This window comes from Haliotis cracherodii, unplaced genomic scaffold (genome assembly GCF_022045235.1).
Source record: "Haliotis cracherodii isolate W230 unplaced genomic scaffold, xgHalCrac1.p SCAF_6, whole genome shotgun sequence".
NCBI classification, from domain to species: Eukaryota; Metazoa; Mollusca; class Gastropoda; order Lepetellida; family Haliotidae; genus Haliotis; species Haliotis cracherodii.
Genome location: NW_027266319.1, coordinates 43,357,207 through 43,383,218, shown reverse-complemented (window position 1 = coordinate 43,383,218; position 26,012 = coordinate 43,357,207). Strand labels below are relative to the sequence as shown.

Genomic DNA, 26,012 nt, shown 5'->3' with positions numbered 1-26,012 from the left:
ACCGAGTTCAAGTCCACGCGTCAAGATATTTATTTTTCAGGTTAATCCCTTTTCAACTTTTTTTTTTTCAACTTCTCCCTGAAGATAACACTGAAACACGTCGGGGAATCATCCGTGTTGTGTAATTATTTTGTGAATTTATTTACATATGTGCACGTATATATATATAAAAATACACATATATAATTTAATATACCTGGCTTGTTCAAATTTGAATAGGCAGCCTAACTGATCATGCTTGGGTTTCAACGCAGTGTTTAAACAGGTGAAACGGAGTGGAAAAGTATGGTGATTTGTCGATTTTCGAATAGGCGTACGTCAAATTGAAATGATGTACGTACGTCTTAAATTCAACGTTGTTGTGACGTCAGTATCACAACCATGGCTCAACGTTTAAGATTTAACGTTGATACAACGTTGCGTTTTGGTTGATCAACGTCACAACCTAAATGCAACCAATTTTAAACGTTGATCCAACGTTGCGTGCCTGCTGGGAATGGGAATGCTGATGCTCTCTCACGTAGGGAATATGAGGAAAATATTAACTGTAATGATCAGACAGAAGAAGATGCTGAGAAAACAGTCTTATCAGTAACATCAACTCAGCAAAGCAAATCAACTAGCAGTACCACAATCTTGCCAAACACACATTCATCCACACAGGTCGAACAGACAACTGAGACTGAGGATATTAAAACACCTATTGTTAATCACTCAGAATCAGACACACAGACAACACATTGGTCAGTCACCTTTGAATATGAAGAGGATTATCAGTCAGTACCAGTTAATGTTGTAAACAGCTGGCGGTCCCAAGAACCCTGCTGATGTTTCACAAGACACAATGGTTGAAGTAAGTATAACAGAACATCCAAATTTACGTCACCTACAAAGGATTTGTCCAGATTTCATGCAAATCTTTGACTACAAAGAAGATGATGTCCTTCCTAAAGATGAAAAATTTCGTCAAAAGATTCTTATCGAAGCCAATTCTTTTGAAATTGATGAAGGCATCCTTTACAGATTCGTTCCACAAAGACAGAAAGGCCATGCGGACAAATTCATTAAACAGCTGGCGGTCCAAAGAACCCTCAGGAATAAAGTCCTGCAATCCTACCATGACTCAGAGTTTGGCGGTTGCCACCATGGGAAAGAAAGGATGCACAACACCATGAGACCTAAGTACTACTGGCCCAAAATGTACACCGATATTGCTACTTATGTCAAGACGTGTGAGGTATGTCAACAGACCAAGAGGCACTACCATGGCAAGAAGGTACCACTTCGTCCACTACCTGTAGAAGAGGTCTTCAACCGATGGCACGTTGACATTCTCGGTCCCCTGCCAACAACACCAGACAAGTACAAGTACATTTTGGTCATCACAGATGCATCATCCAGATGGTGTGAAGCCTTTCCACTTCAGACCCAAGAAGCCAAAGAAGTAGCAGATGTTCTCGTCAGAGAAATATTTTGTCGGTATGGCACTCCAAGGACCCTAATTTCAGACAGAGGTCAGAACTTCATGTCCAAACTTATCAAAGCAATTTGTGAACTTTTGGCAATCAAATTACCCATACCAGCCCACACCATCCTCAAACAAACAGCTGTGTAGAAAGGCTCAATTCTTACATCAATCTACACTTAGCGCCTATTGTAACAAGTCTCAAAATGATTGGCCCCGTTTTATTCCTGGCATCATGATTGCCTATCAGATGGCCCCAAATACATCAACGCAAAAATCCTCATACATTTTGCTTTTTGGCCGAGAAATAAGAGCTCCACAAGATGTAGCATTAATTCCAAAAGAAAATTTAGGCCACAATAACAAAAGTTATCTTTTAAATTTACTTGAGCTGGAAATCACTAGAACAATTGCAGCTGAAAACACTGCGTGGGCTAAGGAGGTGTATTCAGAACAATATAATTGAAAGGCTAAAGAACCAGAATTCACCCCAGGTCAAAGAGTTTGGCTTTGTTGTCAAAAAGTTGAAAAAGGCCTTTCCAACAAATTAACCAAAAAGTGATATGGTGGCTATTATATCATCCATACAGGTCCAAATTATACCTACAAACTACGCCGAAGTTCTAACGACAAAATACACAAACCACTGGTCCATGCCAACCGTCTGAAGCCATATTTTGATCCTGCTGATCGTCCACAGTATCCCCCAGAACCTTACCTCAATGACACCAGTAACATAGATTCAGGAGTCATGGATGACAATGAGGAACCAGTCAATGATACTCAGCTTGACAGCAACAATTCCCCATCAACAAGTTCACCTTACTAAGCCACTGATCAATCACCTCCACGACAGAAAGGTAACAAGGTCATTTCCAAAACTAAGGCAGACACTTCCAGCAGCAAGAATTCAAAGCAAAAGACCCCAACAAAGAAGAAAAACCCTGCTCCCAAGTACAACAGAAAAACCTGCCAGTCCCAGTACAACAATGACGAAGGAAAATCATGCTCCAACCAAGGTAGATGAAAAAGTAAACAAAGGGAAAAGAGGAGTGAATAGACACCATCACCAGCCAAAATCCAGAAAACAACTTGACGACAGCCAGGTACAACCTCCAAGTCAGAGTCCAACATCAGGTAATCAAACCAAGGATATCCCTCCTATTTTCAATCCAGAGGACATCCACTCAATTGTAAGTTCTAAGAGAACAAATGGCAAAATCTACTACAGAGTGAAATGGAAGGATCCAGAAAGAGGAAACACATGGGAGTATGGCAGCAGCATTCCAGACTCCATTCGGAGAGAATTTCACCTAAAAAGAACTATGTCAGGAAAACGACAAAAACGTCCACTGAAGAATCATAAGTTTTCGACCATAAGGAATCAGCACAAGACAATAAATCAGTCAATGTTCTGTCAGGGAATACAATGTCAGGGAAAGTCGAGCAAGACAACTCCAAACCATGCGTAGAATTAGATGTCAAACCATATCCCTTTATTCCAAAACACCTACGAAAAGTAGAGGGTCATTTAATAAAGGGAGTTGAGGGCATTGAAGTTATTCAAGGAGACTGTTATGTCAAGATCTCATATACCAACAACAAAGATGATCATGATTACCACACATGCTATTTTGAAAGTGTTCCTCCCCACCTCATACAGCGCTACCTTGATGATAGCTGGAAGGATCTCTGTGAGTGGTCCTGTGGAGAAGATAATCCTCCATATGATCCAGATGAACTACCAATTTATAAATCCAAAAGAGTTATTTTTCTAGATAAAGACTTTGGAAACATCAACACCTTTTACAACCGTGTTACAACCCCGGACTGTCGTCCCCATCAACCATACCAGGATCAACTCGCCATATATACCTGTAGATGCCAAATGAAAATATTCTTGTGCAAAATACAAAATCTCCTAAATAAACGTTGCAAATCACTAAACAGCTTTTAGCTGTATCTTGTTGTTTACTTGTGTCCAGTCTTTTCACTTTGGGTCGCCAGTTGGGAACAAATGGCATCGGCCTGATCATCTGAGTTATTTGTATCACAACAAATTTTTGAGCATTGACCTGATCAACCAATCTCAAAAGCGAAGTGAAATGAGCCAACCAAAGCGAACCATAACGAATCTAAATGAGTCAAACCAAAACGAACCATAACAAATCGAAATGACTCAAACCAAAATGAACCATAACAAATCAAAATGAATCAAACCGAAGCGAATCAAACCGTACCAAAGCGAAATGAACCGAATTGAACCCGAACGAAATCACCGTATCGCGAATCTTATCAAAATGACTCAAACCGAAGCGAACCGAAACCGTACCGAAGCGAAGCAAACCATACTGTGAATCGAACTGAAACTGTACTTAAGCGAAGCAAACCATACTGCGAATGGAACCAAAACCGTACCGAACGAAGCAAACCATACTGCGAATCGAACCAAAACCGTACCGAAAGAAAAATAAACCGAATTTAACCGAACGAAACCAAACCCTATCGCATTGAACTGAACGAAAATCATAGCGAAACGAATAAATGCATATGTTATATGTATATATAATGTCTAATGATTGTGGGGCGATCGTGTAGCCTAGTGGTTAAAGTGTTCGCACGTCACGCCGAAGACGTTCGATTCCCGACATGGGTACAATGTGTGAAGCCCATTTCTAGTGTCCCCCGCCGTGATATTGCCGGAATATTGCTAAAAGCGGCGTAAAACCAAACTCACTCACTCACTCACTCTAATGATTGTATCCCAAAATAGAAGGATATTTTTAATCCATGATATACTTTGTGTTATTTGCCGCCAATACATTCTTCCTGGTCATGACACCATTTAGTAATAATTATGTACTGATCTTTTACATCATAATTATTATATTTGTTTTATTTTTTACTTATTACATACAAACTGAGAAAGTGTGGATAATTTTTAAATATGACCTATTATTTGAACATGCTAACTCTCTTTTTCTTTGTTTTCCATGCAAAACCACTATAACGGATAATGGACTCAGCCAATATCCTTAAACCTCAAACCAGGATGTGGAACTATCCCAAGGCCTCCTACATCACCTCAAAACCACCAGTACAGTGTGCCAACAAAAGCCACCTCCAGCAGAAAGAACTTTTACATTCCTTATACCAAAGAGACTCAATAATATTTGTTATTTAATATACTACCAGTTTAACCTAATACATTGTCCATCTAAGCCATAATTATTTTATTTTACACGTTTGGGGTCCAAGCTTTTTCAGACGGAGGGGAAGTTATCATGATATAATATTTATACTTAGTTATCCTATAATAATTAGATCCACATCAAGTGCTTTTATGAGTTATCATGGTGTAATATTTATACATCATTTCATATAATTATAGTTTAGCAAGTAATACTTATCATCAGGTAAAATGCACATATAAAATATCAGTAGTTTCAGTTATACCTTTTTAGATAGATGCTAGCCTAAGGTAATGGGAGCGCATCTCCTAGACATACTATTCAATAAGACAAGAGTTATGTCTACATAGTTTAATAGATTTGAAGCTTTAACATAAATGCTAACCTAAGGTATCAAGATCCCATCTCCCCGAAAAAAGATATGTCTACATAGTCTTATAGATTACCTTGAACTATTTTATTTAAGTAAATCTGTCATCACCTATATTAGAATAACATTCAGCAATTACTTCAATTTAGACTCATTAAGGATTAGCCCCCGTACAAGGACGTCTATAGTGACACCATAATCTCTTTCAAAGCACCAAGTAAGTATGTCAACAAGATTAGTGCCAGTCCAACAGGATTAACAGGATTAAGTATTCCCCTCTGTCTATCCAGTCATTAACCATAAGGCACAGCCTATCGTGTATCAACCAATCATATTCCATTTTATTGTTCTAATTTTTGTTAAATACATACAGAAGCCAAATGTTAAGCAGAAGGGGTTTGACGCTCATACCAAGCAGATCTCTCTCCCACAGCCCAGAGGGTTGTACCAACTCTCTGTGGCACCCTCAGCTATTTTCTAAGATATAAAATTGTGATTAGTATCCTGTGACTCCGGCTCTTTGCTGACTAATTCCCCCAAGAAAACCATCACGCCATTTGGAAGGTTTTGTTCAACCAAACAGAACCATAAACATACCATAATAATACACCCACAACTAGATGTGACGTGCCGATGAAAAAACAACATACTTTGCTCACAGATTAGCTTATAATACGTTAATTGATTGTCCATTGTTATCTACTCCAGGGATTTTTTTAGAACCAAGGGCATGATGAAAATAGTTGTCACCATCATGAAAATTGGTTCTTTATTGTAAACGTCCTTTTGTGCTCACTGACATTCTTTCTTACACATTGTTCTTTCTTTTCTTATGACCTCTTTTCGTAACATTTGACTATTACTATTGCCTACTTTTGACCTTTATTTCAACCTTGTATTTGTTTAACCGGTGTCTGTTTGTTTTGTATGTTGACCTTTATTAGAAACATTTGATACTTTATTAGTAACATTGGACTATTTTTCGTACTTTTGGACATTATTTCAGCTTTGTATTTTTTTACTGGCATCCGTTTGTTTTGTATTTTGACCTTTGAGTTACATTTAGTTCTTTATTTGTAATATTTGACCTTTATTGCATACTTTTGTTCTTTTTTTGAACTTTGTATTTTTTGACCGAACACCCACCCAAATGTGTATCCATTAATCAACAACAAAAATACATGTAAGTTCGGCTGTAGCTCTTTATTGTATATCCTTTCTTATGATATTTAGGGTTTATCATTCTTGATCCTCCGATGGTGTCGCTTTGTGTAGAACACAAGTCAAACTAGTCGAAATATAGCCCATAATAAGCAAATTTAGAATCCATGAAGAAATAGACGATTCATATTTCAATACTTTCAAAGTTGCAGTGTTGTTTCCCTTTAAGGTCATGTAACTAGGTCAAACTGCCCCAGGTATGATTTACTCACACAACTTCAATGTTCATGAATGTAGACCACATCATTGATAGCCCTTCAAATAACCTGCTCAAGCAAAGTTTAAGAACCTGTCGAAGTTTACTTTACAATAACTGAAGCTGATTTGTTCCAGCTGGTAAGGGACTGGTCATTTATTATGGGAGGGGAGAGAGGAGATTGGTCTTAAGGCATTTTTCAATCCCCTGAATCCAAGTAGCATTAGATAGTCCTATTTGAAGACAGAATGTTCCATGTTGCCAGAAACAGGTAGTGTGGTATTGATAGAGGAGGATCCAAGCAGCAGCAGCTCCAGACTGTCCGACCTGCTGACCCGCTACACCCAGGAGAGGATGTACATCACATGTCTTCTGCAAGGTAGGCACCACAAGAACACTCCCATGCTGTCTCATGCTATCCTCCCATGCTGTCCTCCAATGCTGTCCACCCGTGCTGTCCTCCCATGCTGTCTTCCCATGCTGTCTTCCCATGCTGTCCTCCCATGCTGTCTTCCCATGCTGTCCTCCCATGCTGTCTTCCCATGCTGTCCTCCCATGCTGTCCTCCCGTGCTGTCTTCCCATGCTGTCTTCCCATGCTGTCCTCCCATGCTGTCCTCCCATGCTGTCCTCCCATGCTGTCTTCCCATGCTGTCTTCCCATGCTGTCCTCCCATGCTGTCCTCCCATGCTGTCCACCCGTGCTATCCTCCCATGCTGTCCTCCCATGCTATCCTCCCATGCTGTCTTCCCATGCTGTCTTCCCATGCTGTCTTCCCATGCTATCCTCCCATGCTGTCTTCCCATGCTGTCTTCCCATGCTGTCTTCCCATGCTGTCTTCCCATGCTGTCATCCCATGCTGTCATACCATGCTGTCTTCCCATGCTGTCTTCCCATGCTATCCTCCAATGCCTGTCCTCCCATGCTGTCCACCCGTGCTGTCTTCCCATGCTATCCTCCCATGCTGTCCACCCGTGCTGTCTTCCCATCCTATCTTCCCATGCTATCCTCCCATGCTATCCTCCCATGCTGTCTTCCCATGCTGTCTTCCCATCCCATCTTCCCATGCTATCCTCCTATACTATCCTCCCATACTATCCTCCCATACTATCCTCCCATGCTGTCCGCCCATACTATCCTCCAATACTATCCTCCCATGCTGTCCTCCCATGTTGTCCTCCCATACTATCCGCCCATGCTGTCCGCCCATACTATCCTCCCATACTATCCTCCCATGCTGTCCTCCCATGCTGTCCTCCCCTACTATCCTCCCATGCTGTCCTCCCATGCTATCCTCCCATGCTGTCCGCCCATACTATCCTCCCATGCTGTCCTCCCATGCTGTCCTCCCATGCTGTCCGCCCATGCTGTCCTCTCATGCTATCTTCCCATGCTATCCTCCCATGCTGTCCTCCCATGCTGTCCTCCCATGCTGTCCTCCCATGCTATCCTCCCATGCTGTCCTCCCATACTATCCTCCCATGCTGTCTTCCCACGCTATCCTCCCATGCTGTCCTCCCATGCTATCCTCCCATACTATCCTCCCATGCTATCCTCCAATGCTATCCTCCCATGCTGTCCTCCCATACTATCCTCCCATGCTGTCCGCCCATGCTGTCCTCCCATACTATCCTCCCATGCTATCCTCCAATGCTATCCGCCCATGCTGTCTACCCATACTATCCTCCCATGCTGTCCGCCCATGCTGTCCTCCCATACTATCCTCCCATGCTGTCCTCCAATGCTATCCTCCCATGCTGTCCTCCCATACTATCCTCCCATGCTATCCTCCCATGCTGTCCGCCCATACTATCCTCCCATGCTATCTTCCCATGCTATCCTCCCATACTATCTTCCCATGCTGTCCTCCCATACTAACCTCCCATGCTGTCCTCCCATGCTGTCCTCCCATGCTGTCCTCCCATGCTGTCCTCCCATGCTATCCTCCCATGCTGTCCTCCCATACTATCACCCCATGCTGTCTTCCCATGCTGTCATCCCATGCTATCCACCCATGTTGTCCTCCCATGCTGTCCTCCCATGCTATCTACCCATGCTGTCCTCCCATGCTGTCCTCCCATACTATCCTCCCCTGCTGTCCTCCCATGCTGTCCTCCCATACTATCCTCACATGTTGTCTTCCCACGCTATCCTCCCATGCTATCCTCCCATGCTGTCCTCCCATACTATCCTCCCATGCTGTCCGCCCATGCTGTCCTCCCATACTATCCTCCCATGCTGTCCTCCCATGCTGTCCTCCAATGCTATCCTCCCATGCTGTCCTCCCATACTATCCTCCCATGCTGTCTTCCCACGCTATCCTCCCATGCTATCCTCCCATGCTGTCCGCCCATACTATCCTCCCATGCTATCCTCCCATGCTATCCTCCCATACTATCTTCCCATGCTATCCTCCCATGCTATCTTCCCATGCTGTCCTCCCATACTAACCTCCCATGCTGTCCTCCCATGCTGTCCTCCCATGCTGTCCTCCCATGCTATCCTCCCATGCTGTCCTCCCATACTATCCTCCCATGCTGTCTTCCCATGCTGTCATCCCATACTATCCACCCATGCTGTCCTCCCATGTTGTCCTCCCATGCTATCCTCCCATGTTGTCCTCCCATACTAACCTCCCATGCTGTCCTCCCATGCTATCCTCCCATGCTATCCTCCCATGCTGTCCTCCCATGTTGTCCTCCCATGTTGTCCTCCCATGCTGTCCTCCCATGCTATCCTCCCATGCTATCCTCCCATGCTATCCTCCCATGTTGTCCTGACCGCCTCCGTGGTCTTGTGGTAGAGCGTCCGCCCGGAGAGCGGAAGGTCCAGGGTTCGATCCCAGGCCGCGTCATACAAAAAGACGTTAAAAGATTGTACTTGTTGTTACCCTGTCTGGCGCTCGGCATTAAGGGGCTAAAGCAAGGACTGGTCGGCTCGGAGTCAGTATACTGTGTCTGAGTGGGGTATTCATGTTACACTGCGGCATGGTATCTCAGTGAGCTAGCACTATAAATCGGCATCAGTCCGGACTAGTACAAGCAGCCACACACACACACATACACGTGCATGCACGTCGCTATATAAGTGCAATAATCTTGGACGCGACGTTAAACCCAATTTCACCTCACCTCACCCATGTTGTCCTCCCATGCTATCCTCCCATGCTGTCCTCCCATGCTGTCCTCCCATGCTGTCCTCCCATGCTATCCTCCCATGCTATCCTCCCATGCTGTCCTCCCATGTTGTCCCATGAGTAATGTGTATCAAATAAGTGAGTGGGCAATATTTCCTGATAGGTAATTACATACAATTTCCAGTTTCAAAGATGTGAATAGTGAAAATATTTTTTTTTTCTTGATAAGCCAAGCTAATTGATGTTAATTTTTTTCAAAATTGCCATTAATCTGCCAATTAATGATATTTGGTATGTGTGTATTTAATTTGCAGCAGGGCTTGATATACTGAACCACAAAAGAAACGTATTTGTCCAAACACTGTAAACATACTTTGAGACATATTATAAAGATGAAACTTGGCAGAACTGATCATCAAGGTTGTGTGTCAAATGTTCTTAAAATGAAACACAACTCTAGTCTCTGAGAAAATGGCATCACAAGTCAGTATCTCGTGTGTCCGCCATGTGCATTAATGACTGCCGTGCAACATCTATATATGGACTGATAGCGACACTACCCCGACTACCCCATGTCGGTGAGCATGTTTGATGACATGAAAACATTCATTAAGGATTCACTCAAAAAGCAAACAGATGAAATCACTGACAAAATTGATAAAGTAAACAATGAAGTTACCAAATTACAATCTAAAACAGAAGATATTCTGCGGTCAGACGAGTTCAACTCCGAACAGATAAACGTAAACAAGACTGAGATTCAAATGTTGAGGGACGAAATGGCTGAACTACATAAAGACACAGAAGCGAAATTATTGACACAAGTACTTTATTTCTGAAATAGCAATTTACTGATCTATGGTATACAAGATGAATTAGACCCAGAAACTTCGTGCAGAAAACTTTTCACTGACCTGGGCCTGCAACGTGCTGATGAAATTAACTTTGTCAACATCCATAGACTACCGTGCCAGAGTACAAATCCCTATACAGCTCAATCACCAAAACCCTTCCTGATAAAATTTGTCAATATGAAGGACAGGCAATTTATTGTGGATGCAAGTTTCTGAAAAAACGCTGTCCTGCGTGAGAGACATGTCTCAATCTGCACAGACCTCCCTGTACCATTTAAAAAACTCTGTGGTATAGGCGAGTAAGGCCTGCGAGCTTCGCAAAACAAAACAAGTCCAGACACAGATTCAGGAAAAAGGGCTAGATATCACCCTCCAGCACAGGAAGAATGCAGACCGACCGTGGCTACATATCAGTCTCAATGAGGATATTGACAACTCTCAGCTGTAGTAAACAACGATGGCTTCACCAATCCTGAGTGCTTGGCTTTTAGATAGTGTATAATGCAAAGTACAGCGCCACTACGTCTTAAATGTATCCATACAGTGCAACATGGATGATGTGTGGTGAAGTCTGCATCTATTGTGACTTTGAGCAGTTTATGAAAGAACGGCGTTCAGTGACACTCGTATCACCACTTTGATTTGAAGTTTGTTTACGTTGATATTTATAGAATCATGTGAGTGTCATGTGACAAAATGTTTTCATAAATTCCCACTTTATCAAGAACCTAGCGCACATGAAACTTACATGTGCATGTTCGCCAGATTATGTATCTCTCTTGAATCTTAACACTGACTGAAAAAGGTGTATGTCAGGCAGAATCAATGTTATTGAATTTTGACGTATAGCGCTATAATTATCTGTGACATGTACTGGTACTACAGATCACATGATTTGTACACTCCGCAAGGAACAGTGGGGCATAATGCCGACAAGTGAGTAGCGGTATCTTACTACCTGTATTGGTGTTTTGTCAAATAGATTTCGATAATTGTTCGACTGAAGATAATATCTGAGAACTACGTATGATTTATGATGCATTAGAAACATATTCTTGTGTTGACGTGTTATTCTCTCACATCACCATGTTCAAACGTGAGTTACTTCCCTTCCTCGGCCTAGTTTGAATGTTGATGGCTATATTAACACACCCAATGGCAATATTGTTTGATTTATAATACCCATGATGGATAGAGCTTGTGGAAACGCTACCCTTTCTATTTTGTTTTTTTTATCATTGTATGTTTTCATAAAATCTCACAAAGTTTAAAAACATTCAATTCAGTTGGTGATAAACCAGTGTATGATATGAATAACCACCTTGACAACAGTATGAATCTGTTTTGTTTTGAAAACACTGAATATGGATGACAAAATAAGAATAGTATCAGCAAATTGCAGGGGCCCGCAGATAAAAGGAAACGTAAAGAAGTAATGAACCTATGGCGAAAGAAGAAATTTTCTATAATATGTCTACAAGACATTCATATTTCTAAAGAAGATGAAACATTAATGAGAAACGAATGGGCACTTCAAAGTATAATAGCGCCTTACAAGTCAAATGCAAGAGGAGTTGCCATTTTGTTTTGTAATACCTTAGAAATGAAAATCCATAGATTTAAACAAGATATTAATGGAAACTATATAATAGCAGATATCACAATAGAGGGCATAAGGTTAACTCTGACTAATACATCTTTACTGTTTAACAATGAATATATCCAAATAGTGAAAGATGCACTAGAAGAAACAAAGCTAGAATATTCAAGCAGTAAATATTCCAAAGATGAAGGAAGAAAAACTAAAGATCTAACTTAAAATTAGAAATCAGTGATACTCTTTTTTTAGAAACATTTTTGATGAAAGTGAGAGGCAAATCAATATCTTTTTCCACTTATTTAAAGAAAACCAAAAATGAAGAAAGTAGAAACTTAGAGGAAAAAATAAAGCAAATAGAAGAGGAAATTAGGTGAAATTTTCAGAATATAAGTGAATCAAAGCTGTCAGACTTGTCTAAATATAAAGTACTTTTTGAAAAATTAAAAGAAGAAGAATCAAGGGGAATACAAATAAGAAACAGAATCCAGTGGTACGAGGAAGGATAAAAACCATCACAATATTTTTGTCATCTTGAAAACAGGAACTATACCAGTAAACTAATTAACAGTATTATAACTGAAAAGAGGAGTTAATAACCAATGGACAATCCATCTTAACTGAACAAACAAATTTCTATGAGAAACTATACTCCTCAAGTGGAGAAATAACTAATGAATCCAAAAATTTATTACACAAACTTAACACACTAAAACTTAGTAAATCACAGTTTGATTATTTAGAAGACATGATTAACATGAAAGAAATAACAAAGGCCGTAAAATCTATGAAAAATAACAAAAGCCCAGGTATTGATGGATTCCCTGTAGAGTTTTTCAATTTTTTCTTGAAAAATCGTGGAATATGGGTATACAGATATATTACAGAAACAGTTAGAAATAACACTTTAAGACTAACAATGAATAGAGGTGTCATTACCTGTATACCCAAAGGCACTAAAGATAAACAAATTCTCAAAAACTGGCGACCAATTTCTCTCTTAAATTCACTGTATTAAATTTTAATCTTGGACAATATGCTGATGATACTGAAATATTTCTAGATGGGACTGACGAAAGTTTAAGTACAGCGATTGACACCCTAAATGATTTTTATGAAATGTCAGGATTAAAAATTAATATTGATAAAACTAAAGCAATATGGATAGACTCAATGACAGGCAGTGACATCAAATTATGTCAGGATCTGACACTAGACTGGCAGAGTGGGGACTTTGAAATATTGTGAATAAAGCTTAACTCGAACTTAAATAATCTATGGGTAAACAATACAAAGAAGAGAATTGAAATTATTAACCAAATTTTAGGGAATTGGAGGAAAAGAAATTTAACATATTGATAGGTAAAATTACTGCTGTCAAAACCTGGGCCCTATCAACCTTAATACATATGTTTTCTTCTCTTCCAAACCCTCCAAGTGAATTCATTGATTAACTTAACAAAATATTGTACGGATTCATATGGAATGACAAAAGGGACAAAATAAAACAAACATCTTTAATTAGAAAATATGATGAAGGCGGACTGAGAATGATAGAGGTAAAGTCTTTCATAATTTCTCTAAAACTGTCAGTTCTCAAAAAACATCTCCAAAACAAAAACTGTAATAACCCTAGCATCTTTCCATCCAAAAACATATTCCTACTTGGGCCCAATATTGAAAACTGTATGCACTTAGCTAACCCTAACTGGAGAGATGTTTTGTCTGCTTGGGGAACACTGTATAGAAGACACAAAACTAACTCCACCAACACTGAAGAAGCACTATCACAACCTCTTTATTGTTTAAAAAAACCTGATTCATTATATTGAATTGGTTTTTAAAGGGAATTTACAGATCTCTGTAATGAAGATGATATGATGCCCTTTAGTGAACTTAAAAGAAAATACCCAATTAAAGGCACAATTATTGACTTTTACCAAGTTCTATTAAACATACCTAAATCCTGGAAGATACTGTTAGAAATAATCACATTACAGTAAACTACGGTTATAACGAACACGCTTATAACGAACTGACGGATATAACGAACTTACTTTTTGGTCCCAACTATTTGCTGTAGTTATGTTGTATATATGCTTATAACGAACTACGGTTATAACAAACTAAAATTAGTAGTCCCATTGAGTTCGTTATAACCGTACTTTACTGTATCTTATATAATCAACATATAAATACAACTTTGATGGACTTACTTGTAGCGCCTAGAGGCTCCTGACATTTTTATGATAAGACTATAACTACAGCAAATCTTCCAACAGTCTGTGAAAAATGGGATACCATTCTCGACTTAGATATATCATGGAAGGATGGTTTTATGAGATTCGGAAAATGTACAAAAGATGTAAAATTACTTGATTTTCAATATAAATTTATTTATCGCATCATCTATACAAAGAAAGAATTGTTTAAAATGAAAATTCTCGATGATGATCTGTGCTCCTTTTGTGAAACTGATACTGAATCCTTACTTCTTGTATATTGGGATTGTAAGCATGTTAAAGAGTTTGGGGCTAAAGTAGAATGTTTTCTAAATGCAAAATGTTCAAAACAATTTACATTTACAAAATGCTCTGTTTTACTTGGGTACAACTCTAACATTCTGTTAAATCACATTATACTGGCATGCAAAAAATATATACATGTATCAAGTATTAAGAAAAACAAATTGTCACTTGAAAAGTTTCTGAAGACTTTAATTGATATATTTCGGATAGAGAAATCAGTTGCACACAAAAACAATACAATAAGACAGTTTGACAGAAAATGGAAAGATTTGGCAAATGAATTGTCTAGTTAATGTCTCTATTTTTTTTATTTTTTTTTTTTTAACATATTATAAAACAATTTCCACTCATGTGCTGTAAGGATTTAGCTTCACACTTAGTTAGTAAACATGGCAAATGTAGCCTGCCCGTTTCACCATTTGTTAACATTGTTGTACACCTGTAGCCAACTTAAACTTGCTGACTTGCTGTCTGCTGTATAGGTATGTAACCTATACCTAATAAGTATACCACAAGACATGCTACTCAATGTATAACTCTGTAATGTCATATACTGAATTGAATAAAAAATTATTTAAAAAGAAAAGAAAAAAGTGAGGTATGGCGTGTGGTCTCAAACTTGATCAATGTACCGAGCTGCTGTGACACCAATGCCTCTCCCTGGACTGATGTTCTGGAAGACCACAGGGCCAACCCTCTGTGCAAGACCAATTTGACCCCACACCATGATGCTCGGACCACCCCACGAGTCTCTCTCAACAACACAAGCATCCGAATAACGTTCCCCGCGGCGTAGCCAGACTCTCTCTCTGCCATCTGCTGTTGAGATCCAGCTTGCAATCGTCCAAGGGCTTGGTGTCACTGATTTCTTGTCAATCTTGGCATGTGGTAGCAGATATTTAAATGACAACTTTTCATGCAATGTTACTTGGGATGACGTTTCTTTTGTTGTTTAGTATATGTACGTCTGCGCTTCAGTTCAATTCTGAGCTCGGTAAACATCATTTCCTCTGAACTGTTAGAATGTCTGACTCATGCATGTTTCAATCATCAGAGTAATCTCATGCATTTTATCTTATTTTTTGCCAGGCAAAACGGGAGAATGTATGACAATAGCACACAGAATAACCCTACTGGCAAGGTTATACAGAGAAATCAACATTCTACTCGACATTGGACAATCTGGAGCATTTGAGATCGCTGCCATCTCTGTAGGCCTTGCAGAAAGGCAAGACAAAACACAGTATCGGTAAGTTCATATAGGCAAGACAAAACACAGTATCAGTAAGTTCATGTAGGCAAGACAAAACACAGTATCAGTAAGTTCATGTAGGCAAGACAAAACACAGTATCAGTAAGGTCATGTAGGCAAGACAAAACACAGTATCAGTAAGTTCATGTAGGCAAGACAAAAGACAGTATCAGTAAGTTCATGTAGGCAAGACAAAACACAGTATCGGTAAGTTCATATAGGCAAGACAAAACACAGTATCAGTAAGTTCATGTAGGCAAGACAAAACACAGTATCAGTAAGTTCATATAGGCAAGACAAAACACAGTATTGGTAAGTTCATGTAGGCAAGACAAAACACAGTATCGGTAAGTTCATGTAGGCAAGACAAAAGACAGTATTGGTAAGTTCATGTAGGCAAGACAAAACACAGTATCAGTAAGGTCATGTAGGCAAGACAAAACACAGTATCAGTAAGTTCATGTAGGCAAGACAAAACACAGTATCAGTAAGTTCATGTAGGCAAGACAAAAGACAGTATCAGTAAGTTCATATAGGCAAGACAAAACACAGTATTGGTAAGTTCATGTAGGCAAGACAAAAGACAGTATCAGTAAGTTCATATAGGCAAGACAAAACACAGTATCGGTAAGTTCATGTAGGCAAGACAAAAGACAGTATTGGTAAGTTCATGTAGGCAAGACAAAACACAGTATCAGTAAGTTCATGTAGGCAAGACAAAACACAGTATTGGTAAGTTCATGTAGGCAAGACAAAACCCAGTATCAGTAAGTTCATGTAGGCAAGACAAAAGACAGTATTGGTAAGTTCATATAGGCAAGACAAAACACAGTATTGGTAAGTTCATGTAGGCAAGACAAAACACAGTATCAGTAAGTTCATATAGGCAAGACAAAACACAGTATTGGTAAGTTCATGTAGGCAAGACAAAAGACAGTATCAGTAAGTTCATGTAGGCAAGACAAAACACAGTATTGGTAAGTTCATGTAGGCAAGACAAAACACAGTATCAGTAAGTTCATGTAGGCAAGACAAAACACAGTATCAGTAAGTTCATGTAGGCAAGACAAAACACAGTATCAGTAAGTTCATGTAGGCAAGACAAAAGACAGTATCAGTAAGTTCATGTAGGCAAGACAAAACACAGTATTGGTAAGTTCATGTAGGCAAGACTAAACACAGTATCAGTAAGTTCATGTAGGCAAGACAAAACACAGTATCAGTAAGTTCATGTAGGCAAGACAAAACACAGTATCAGTAAGTTCATGTAGGCAAGACAAAACACAGTATCAGTAAGTTCATGTAGGCAAGACAAAACACAGTATCAGTAAGTTCATGTAGGCAAGACAAAACACAGTATCAGTAAGTTCATGTAGGCAAGACAAAACACAGTATCAGTAAGTTCATGTAGGCAAAATAAACATTTCACACTTTCAACTTTCAGAACTGTGGGATAGATTGTGCTGAAACTTCTTGCTTATTCCAGGCCAAAATATATTCTTTCAGAAAGGAATCCACTCATGAACTAGAAGGCCCAGTTCAAATAGACTATTAGAGAGATGATAAACTTTCTTTCTTTTATGACATCTTCATAAGAAAACATAAGTAAAAACACTTGACAATGACTACACTGTTCTTTTGAGATAATGATTGAACTCAACTGAAACGTTTGCTGGATACTAGACAGTGGGGCTTAATCACATCCCAAACGAAAAACAAAAGTTTAAATGGTAAATAACAACTAGATGCAACTCAACAAGTCGTTCGCCTCAGTAAGTGATCTTACACAGGAATATCTTCATGGAGAAGATGAATCTTGTGCTAGTAGGAAGATTGAGGTTCACCTCTGTATAGCCTCATTGACACTAAAAGGAAGGTCAAATTATAGATATAACTGGTTCTCAGGTGATGACTGGGTTCAGGTGTGAGTTGATGCATCATATTGCCTGGGAACTAATAACACTCTTACTTTTATGTGCTTCCATTTATATTCAAGAAAACTTGAACACTTTAAGCTTGATGTCCCAAAGTTCAAATAAACTTTGTGTCATCTGTTATTTGAATATTATCTCTCCATCAGCCAGTATTGAATATTGTTGATGTCAGAATTCCAGTTTTGAAATTAATACCAACTTTCAATTTTCAGATTAAGAAATGAGAGAAATCGCTACATCAGTTTTGCAAGCCATGTGTGGAATTCTGGCAGCGATAAATCTTCGAGGCCAAGTCTGAAACAGCCATATTTGTCCAGAACATCAAGTCTCACTCAACAGCAGGTACACCCAAACTATTGCACTCACCATGCAGTTTATAAAGTTAAGGCATAATTGATCTATTGAAATTTCACAAATCTTCATATATTTAGCTCCCAATGTAGTTTGTCTTCACCTCTGGTGAATAACTGGACTAATAGTATTGAGGGTCATTCATATTTTGCATTAGCTTATATTGATATAATTTTATTGTGACATAATACTTGTTTTGGCAGTAATTGACATATATTTGGAAGTTAAGGTATTTTGGTATAATTCTTGTGCAATTGATGTATATGGAAGTGAGATATGATGAAGTCATGTTCTTGAGCAGTGACAGCCCCAGAGACAGTAGTGTTGTTAGTTATTTGCTCAACAGTAATGAATGAGCCTCTTGTGCGGTATTTTTTGGGATCATCAACTTGAGGTTTGTCACCATTTGAGCATTACAGGCAGACTAGGGGATTGGTACAGGCTGTAATGAGGACACTGAGAACAGGTCATCCAAACATCTGTTCAATGTCAGTTCAGCTTACCGGGTACTTGCTAAATGAAATGGACTCTCATCACCTTTAACATCCTGGTTACAAATTCTTGAACTTGAATATTTTCTTAATGTAATTTTTTAAACTTATCCTTTCTCTGAGGATTGACGAACATCATTGGATTTAACCCGCAGAATCAGCTTACTTCCGAACCTCGTCGAACCTCAGAGGTTCAACTAAGGCAACTGAACCAAACCCCTTCGGTAACACATCGAAGGTTAGGCGGACCTCTATGGATCGACACACTTTGGAGGAGGTTTGATGAGACTCGAAGGTTCGTCGAAACCTCCAAGGATCGGGGATATTCAAAATATCTCTCCTAAGGCTCGACAAAAACCGTACATGACAGATGATCAAGGAATGGTTCGCCAACTCATCATGTTTCATGTAGTGACTTCAGATTCTTCATGCTTAGTTTCAGAGAATGAATGCTTCAATGAATCTCTTGGACACTCATCTTATTTGACTTGTTCCTCTTAACTCCCCTCATCCGGACTTTTGGCTGTGAGATCATCCCCACTCCTATGATTTTCACCAACGACAGGATTATCCTTAAAACCCCACTTCATATAACACTTATCCACATGATTGGGAAAGTTACCCACCTCATATGCACTCTTTCCTCCATGGCATGGAATCTGCCTTTCCGGACTACTGAAACCTATCGATCGAGTCATTTTTCCTTCTCTCACTATGATGTTTCTCCCCATCAACATTGGGATAAACCACACCCATCAGCTACTGTTAGTAGATGTCCTTCACCTAAAGATAGTCATCATTCTACTTCACCTATTCGTTGGTCATCCACCCCAAATTTGACACCTGCTGTGACTGAACCCCACGTTCCGACAACATCACAAGGTACCTCTCAAGGTATCCCTACATCATGGATTCCTGGTGATCTCTCCGCCATCCCAGCACAACAAATTTGCTCTTTGTTGCAAGCGGTAACAGTGGCATACCTTCCTCAGTCAACAACTGCTGGATCACTATCCCCCCCCCCCCCCGTGTTTGTCCTCAGGGAGTTTCGACATAGCTGATCTGGTTACCGTTCTCATCTGGATGGAGGATAAACAGCAACTTTGGAAAAGTGCTTCAACTGAGGACACCCTATCTTCCTTTGTCCCATCAGTTTCTTCGCCTTATATCATGCTTCCTCCTACAGGACATAGACAAAGCCTTCACTTCTTTTCGACTGCTATGTGATCAGCTTCAGTCTCCATGCTTTGTTTTGGCTGATGAAGGTACACATGGCTCAGCAATGGTTGCTCCTGAGCTGGAAGGTGACATTGCAACCTTAACTCCTAAGCGTCCCTTCTCCTGCTCTTCAGTGGACGATGGGGATTTCGTACTACTCGACACTACAATTCGGAGGACACTTACTTTGATTTCACCATTCTATGGTCCACAGAAGCTCTCTCGTTGGATAAGGTTCATGCCTCTTCCCAATAAGAATCGTGCATCCAGGGTGCTGTGACCCTTACTCAAGATAAAACGGCAGCTGTCTCAGATCTTCTTGCTCACTACCCAGGATCAAGCACCACTCTTCACAGACATGGTGTTTTGCAACATTGCTCTTTGGGATGACTAATTTAAGAACCCGTTTTATCAGTTACCATGGTCTGTCTTTTCGTGTGACACATCCAGGAGGTTGCACATGAAGTCTAGAGGGAAACCTCTCTTCAAGTCACAGTTGACTTACTCCGTTTTCCTTCCACAGAACCGACACTTTCTTCGGTTCCTGTTCCTCAGCCAACTCTACCAATTGCTCCTGTGTGGAATTTCTTTGGACTTGTGGCTGTTAACTCACCTCACAAAACCCATCATCTACACATTCGAGGCATCGCGTTTAATCTTGCATCGATGACTGCATTCAAGTCAACGAGGATTCAAACATTCTTCTGTGACACCTTGATTTCATACGTCTACTTCACCAACTAGGTTGAATCATTAACACCAGAAAGTCTGAAACGATTCCAACACAACGTCTTCAGTTTATTGGAGCCCTCTTTGACACAAATACGGGCAAGATGTTCTTACCCCAGTATTGTTAGGGAAAAATTCAACGCCTCGTTCCATTGGCACTCAAACAGCCACTTCCCTTTCACCAATGGCAACAACATCTCGGCCTCCTCACATCAGCAGAGGCTCTCACCAGGAGAGGTCAACTTCACCTACATCCAAGCCAGTGCTTCCTCAAGCCATAACTTTCAGGATGATGATTGTCAGGTTCTCATCTGTCTCCTGAGCCACCTACATCCAAATCTCCAATGGTAGCTACTTCCATCGAATGTTTGTGAAGGAGTCTCCTTGTGGCCATTCACCCCGACCCTTCACTTCTTCATCAACGCCTCAATCGTGGGTTGGGGAACATCATTGTCAAGAACTACAAGTTACAGGCTGGTGGTCTCTCAAGAAAGCAAGTTTCACATCAACCACTTAGAATTCAAAGCAGTGATTTTGGCAGTTTCTCATTGGTTGCTGATGATCCAATCGGACAACCTACAGGTCATGTGGTACATAAACAAGATGGAATCCACCAAGTCGACATTACTACTGTTTCTAGTGTTTCACATTTTTCAACTGATCGACTCACTCAACATTCAAGTTTGGGCAAAACATACTCCCGGCATCTCCCACGTCATTGCCCTCTCCCTGTCCTGATCCGACAAACCATCTCCCTCAGAATGGTGACCACATCCAAGGATATTCCAGTGGATTTGCCAGTTATTTCCGTGCCCCAATGTCATCCTCTTTGCCACCCGCGTCAACACTCAGCTATCCCTGTTCGTATCTCCAATCCCAGTTCCTCACCCTAGGACCATGACATGACATGACATGACAAGACATGACAAGACATGACAATTTCTTGGGAGGTATTACACGCTTACACCTTTCCCCCAACCGCCATTCTTCCCCGGGTTCTACAGAAGATAACGTCAACAGTCACCTCACACTGCTTTTGGTCGCACCCTACTGGCCAACATGAAGTTGGTTCACAATACTTATCCATCTCGCAGACAGAAGATTTTATCATCTACCTCTAAGGGTCAATCTTCTTCTTCAACCTCACTTTGAGCTGCTTCATCCATTGCCAGCAAAGCCTCAATCTATACGCCTGTTGAATTTACAGAAGTCATATGTAGCCAAGGGTTACTCTACACAAGACCATCGCTGGCTGACAGATCATCAACAGAAGCATTTTACGACCATAAATGGTAGGCATTCAATGCCTACTGTAATTTGCATGACATTTCCACTGCTGCTACAGCAGCTCCTCAACAGATTGCTGAATACCTTCATTGTCTCGAAAAGTAAAGGTTTCTATACTGGCTACATCCCTGGCTGTGATCAATTCCTTCGTCCCAACTACAATGTGCGCAAAGATTGCCGAACTGCAATCACTGATTAGGTCTTACAAGTTGGTGGACCAGTCATCACGGATCATCACCACCAACCTGGGATCTTAACATCATACTTTGTCGTCTAACCTTGGCTGATTACGAACCTCTGGTCGAACAGGACTTCAAGCACATTACCTTGAAGATGGTATTTCTTCTGGCTTTTGTAACGGCAGTTTGAGTGAGTGAAATTCATGCATTTGACGTCACCAGAGTGCATTTTGAACAAACCTTACAAAGTTTTGGGGGGCTACGATGGGATTTCATCACCAAAAATCAACTGCCTGGTCAACCTGATGTCCATCCTTAACCCTCTGGATGTCGAGTTTTTTTTCTGACGCACATTTTTTTAAGATCGGAAAAGAGAAGGTTGTGCGAGAATTGCGCTCACGCGGCACTGGATCTACCTATGGCTATAAAATTACACAGAGGTGGAGAATATTAAATTTCTTATTTGATAGTGTAAATTTAACTGTAAATATCAAACCGGTTTTTAAGTAAGACACTCCTAAGTCTTGTCCGAGAATTTTTTCTGCGTTGAAAAACAGTAAATTTCTCCGCTTTTTATCGTACACCGATAAAAGTACTGCGCGACAATTATTTTTATTAAGAAGCTTTACGGAAACTGTGAGCGAACAAAATACTGCCTAATATCTGAACGACATAACTACATATCAAATGGACTTATATGCGTATGTATAACGACATACATTCAATTCCAAAAATAGCATGCCGTAAATGACGAAAACTGATTTTTCTCAATGACGTCAAAAGGTGACAGAGAGATTACACACGTACAAAGAAAAGGGGGCATAACTCCGATATGCTTAGCTCTAATTTGTTGTAACTCAGGTCACTTGGTGAGAATTAGCTGTTGGTAAGGACAATATATTTTCGTGGTGTTTTGTTCAGGAGGAACCAAACTATTCCAACACAAATATCGACATTGAAACTGTACACGTTTAGTTATAAAATATACCCATAAGAAATGATGACATCGTACTTCATAAAAAGGAGGTAATAGAGAAATGGATGGTCTTATCTAACCTATAACTTAGTCCTTAGATTCCAACATTCTCCTGATTGTGTAAGTGTAATTTGACTAATGTTGCATCATTATTAATGGAATACTAGCCTTATCATCAAATGTAATGAAATACCCTAAAAATAACACCATTCCTTTTGACGTCATGGCTGGTTTTATGTCTTTGATAACGTCGGAAAAAGACGACACTGGTATTTTGATTAATATATATCTCCCCTAATTTTCGTTCATGGTATGGAAAATCTCGATGTGTGGAACGGAATTTGACGCTGTTTCAACACAACATAAAATGACTGCTCTCACCAAGTAAATAATGTCTTGAATAGGTAAACAATTAGATAGTTTATCGTGTATCTTAATTGGACAAGACACGCACCTGTCTGGCATCAATTTACGTAATGAAATTCCCAAAAGAATATTTCAAAACAACCAAAATTATATTCAATATTGGACATATATTTGTTCATTATTATGTTATTATTTCTGTCACAATAAAAGATGCAAAGAAAGCTCTATTGGTATAGAATTATCAGGATAATCGTATACGTTTGAACCAATGGGGTACCTGGCATGGGTTTTATTTTTATACATTTTACAATTCCTGGACAAATAAAGTAGACTGTTTACTATCCTGTGATCAAAATATTAAAAAAATAATGTAACCATTGATTATAACATGCAAAACGAGAGCAATAATTCGTAAATTGTTTGTGACCCACGCGCACCTGGCGAATCGTTGGATATCACTGTTCTCTGTATCCAACGACATAAAAGACAAATCCAAGACCAAGACATTTCAGAAATGTGTGCATATATTTTACCGAAAAATATTATCCATTTTGTTAAAGTAATTTATTCAGTTTTAGTTATAAAATAAAATGAAACAGCTATTCATGGACATTGGTTATATGAACTTATAATATTGACTTATTACACATTCAAAGAAATACGTAGATGCTGCAGTTACATTTACACTTCATCTTGTAACACTTGTCCAAAGGAAAGAAATATCGTAGTCGACACTTTAAACTTTTCACATTGTTATGTAAACAATGTTCAAACAAACAGGAGATTAGCAAAGGTTCGTTCATACATGTTGTCGCCTATATGTACGTATGATTTCATTTTGAACATTGACAAATATCCAAAGTGAAATTAATTGTGTGAAAAAATGTATAAAAGACATGCAAAATATACACCATAACTGAAACTGTAAACAGCATGATACAATGATCGTGTGCACTCTCATTCAAGGACCTTCACCTCATAGAAATTACCAAATATGTACAACAATGTTGATATATGACATCACTACCTATGACCCACTTTTACAAAATGGCGTGTTCACTGTTAACAGTACGCGGGATTGTACGATGGGACTTTCGTTGATTCAGGGATCGTATAAACATAAATGTGACATGTAAGTAATCAGAAACATTCTGACAATCTATGTACTGTTATTTGTTGTCATAATTTTCATTGAAACAAACGGAAATAGTCAGAAATTCCGATAAATACCGTTGTCGTTGTGCGTGATTTTGCGTCAGTCATGGCATCAACCAGAACGGTAACTTTGACAACTTTTGTTGAAAATATCAAATTATTGCAATGTATCTATTTGAAATTCCCTAATTCTTCCTACGATTCTCTTCCCATGCATATTCTGAAAATGTTGAGCCAATATCTTGAATAGACGAATGGATAGCTCAAAATAGGAGAAAATGCTACACTGTGTAAAATCTGAATTTTGCTTTGTTTACATTTCAACCATGTGCAGTTTTTCGAGCACAGCGTTCGTTTTCACACCTAACATATTTTGCTTGATTTCATCTAGCCACTTTGTATTGGTGACAAAGACCACTGGTCATTTGATTCTAAAATGTATGAGGAATTCAAGGATGTAGGTATCGCAGATAAGTTTGAAATATACGTGATGTTACAGGCGTCTCATAACCGGTGTACCTGGAACGTGATTTTGTAAACACTATCCAATATGGCGGAAAGTTCACTTCGGCGTTCGTGTTTTCGTTTTTTCCAAAACATTCTAAACGATTCTAGGGTTATCGGAGACGTTTTGTAATGATCATTGGTGATTTCATAAAAGACAGATACCCGTGATCACTAATATGCTATTTTTGAAATTAATTTCTCCGAGTAAATATCCGAAATTTAGATTTCACAACATGCTGTAAATAACGCCGTGAGTGGTGATTTAGTAATGTGTAAAAAATGGCGACATTTACGATGTACCCAAATTTCAGAGGTCATGTTCAGTACTTTTGCTTGGCCTAAAATGCCAATGGATGATATCACAGAACAGGGAATTTCCCACCTTATTCAAAACTGTACAGTGTAGTTGTGTGGGTGATGTATTTTGAATTTTATTCGACTTCAAAGTGAGGGTTGTAGAGGAGGGACATATATGTCCCTGTGGCATCCAGGGGGTTAACCCTGACTATCATGAAGACATATCTTAGTGTCCGGTATGTGCACTTCGGATCTATCTTGAAGTAGCTAAAGCGCTTTGAAGATTACGGAAGAGACTATTCATCCCGCTCTCCATGGCAGCCACTACAGAAGTATCTCTTGTTTTGGATACGCTCAGTCTTTCTTCGAACTTACACCTTCGCTGGTCTATCTGCTCTGGTCGCATCCAGCCCGGATAAGTCCCACGCTGTCACCTCCACTCTGGCTCTTCACAGTAACTGTTCCTTGACTGCAATTATGGAGGGATGCTTCTGGAAATCAGATATGGTCTTCGCATCCCATTACCTTTGAGATATCTCTGTGACGGACTTCCAAGCCTTTCACCAGTTCGGACCCTTGGTTCTCGCACAACAAGTCTCAAAGACACATCTGCACAGATAGGGATGTATAATCAGTTTCCATTCCACCACCTTGTCATGACTGTTTGTGTTTATTGTACACATTCAGGCTTCCCAGACTGTAGAGACTTTGGTC

The 26,012-nt window shown here is 39.7% G+C and overlaps 1 protein-coding gene across 1 annotated transcript in view; it reads left to right on the top strand.

Annotated features, from left to right (window-relative positions):
* Positions 1-26,012, top strand: part of LOC139445950 (golgin subfamily A member 4-like) — a 229,714-nt gene that overhangs the window by 103,948 nt on the left and 99,754 nt on the right. Inside the window, exons 20-22 of the mRNA XM_071227199.1 lie at positions 6,709-6,822; positions 15,646-15,805; positions 17,955-18,084. Of these exons, the coding sequence (XP_071083300.1) occupies positions 6,709-6,822; positions 15,646-15,805; positions 17,955-18,084 (404 nt within the window). The remainder of the gene's footprint in view (positions 1-6,708; positions 6,823-15,645; positions 15,806-17,954; positions 18,085-26,012) is intronic.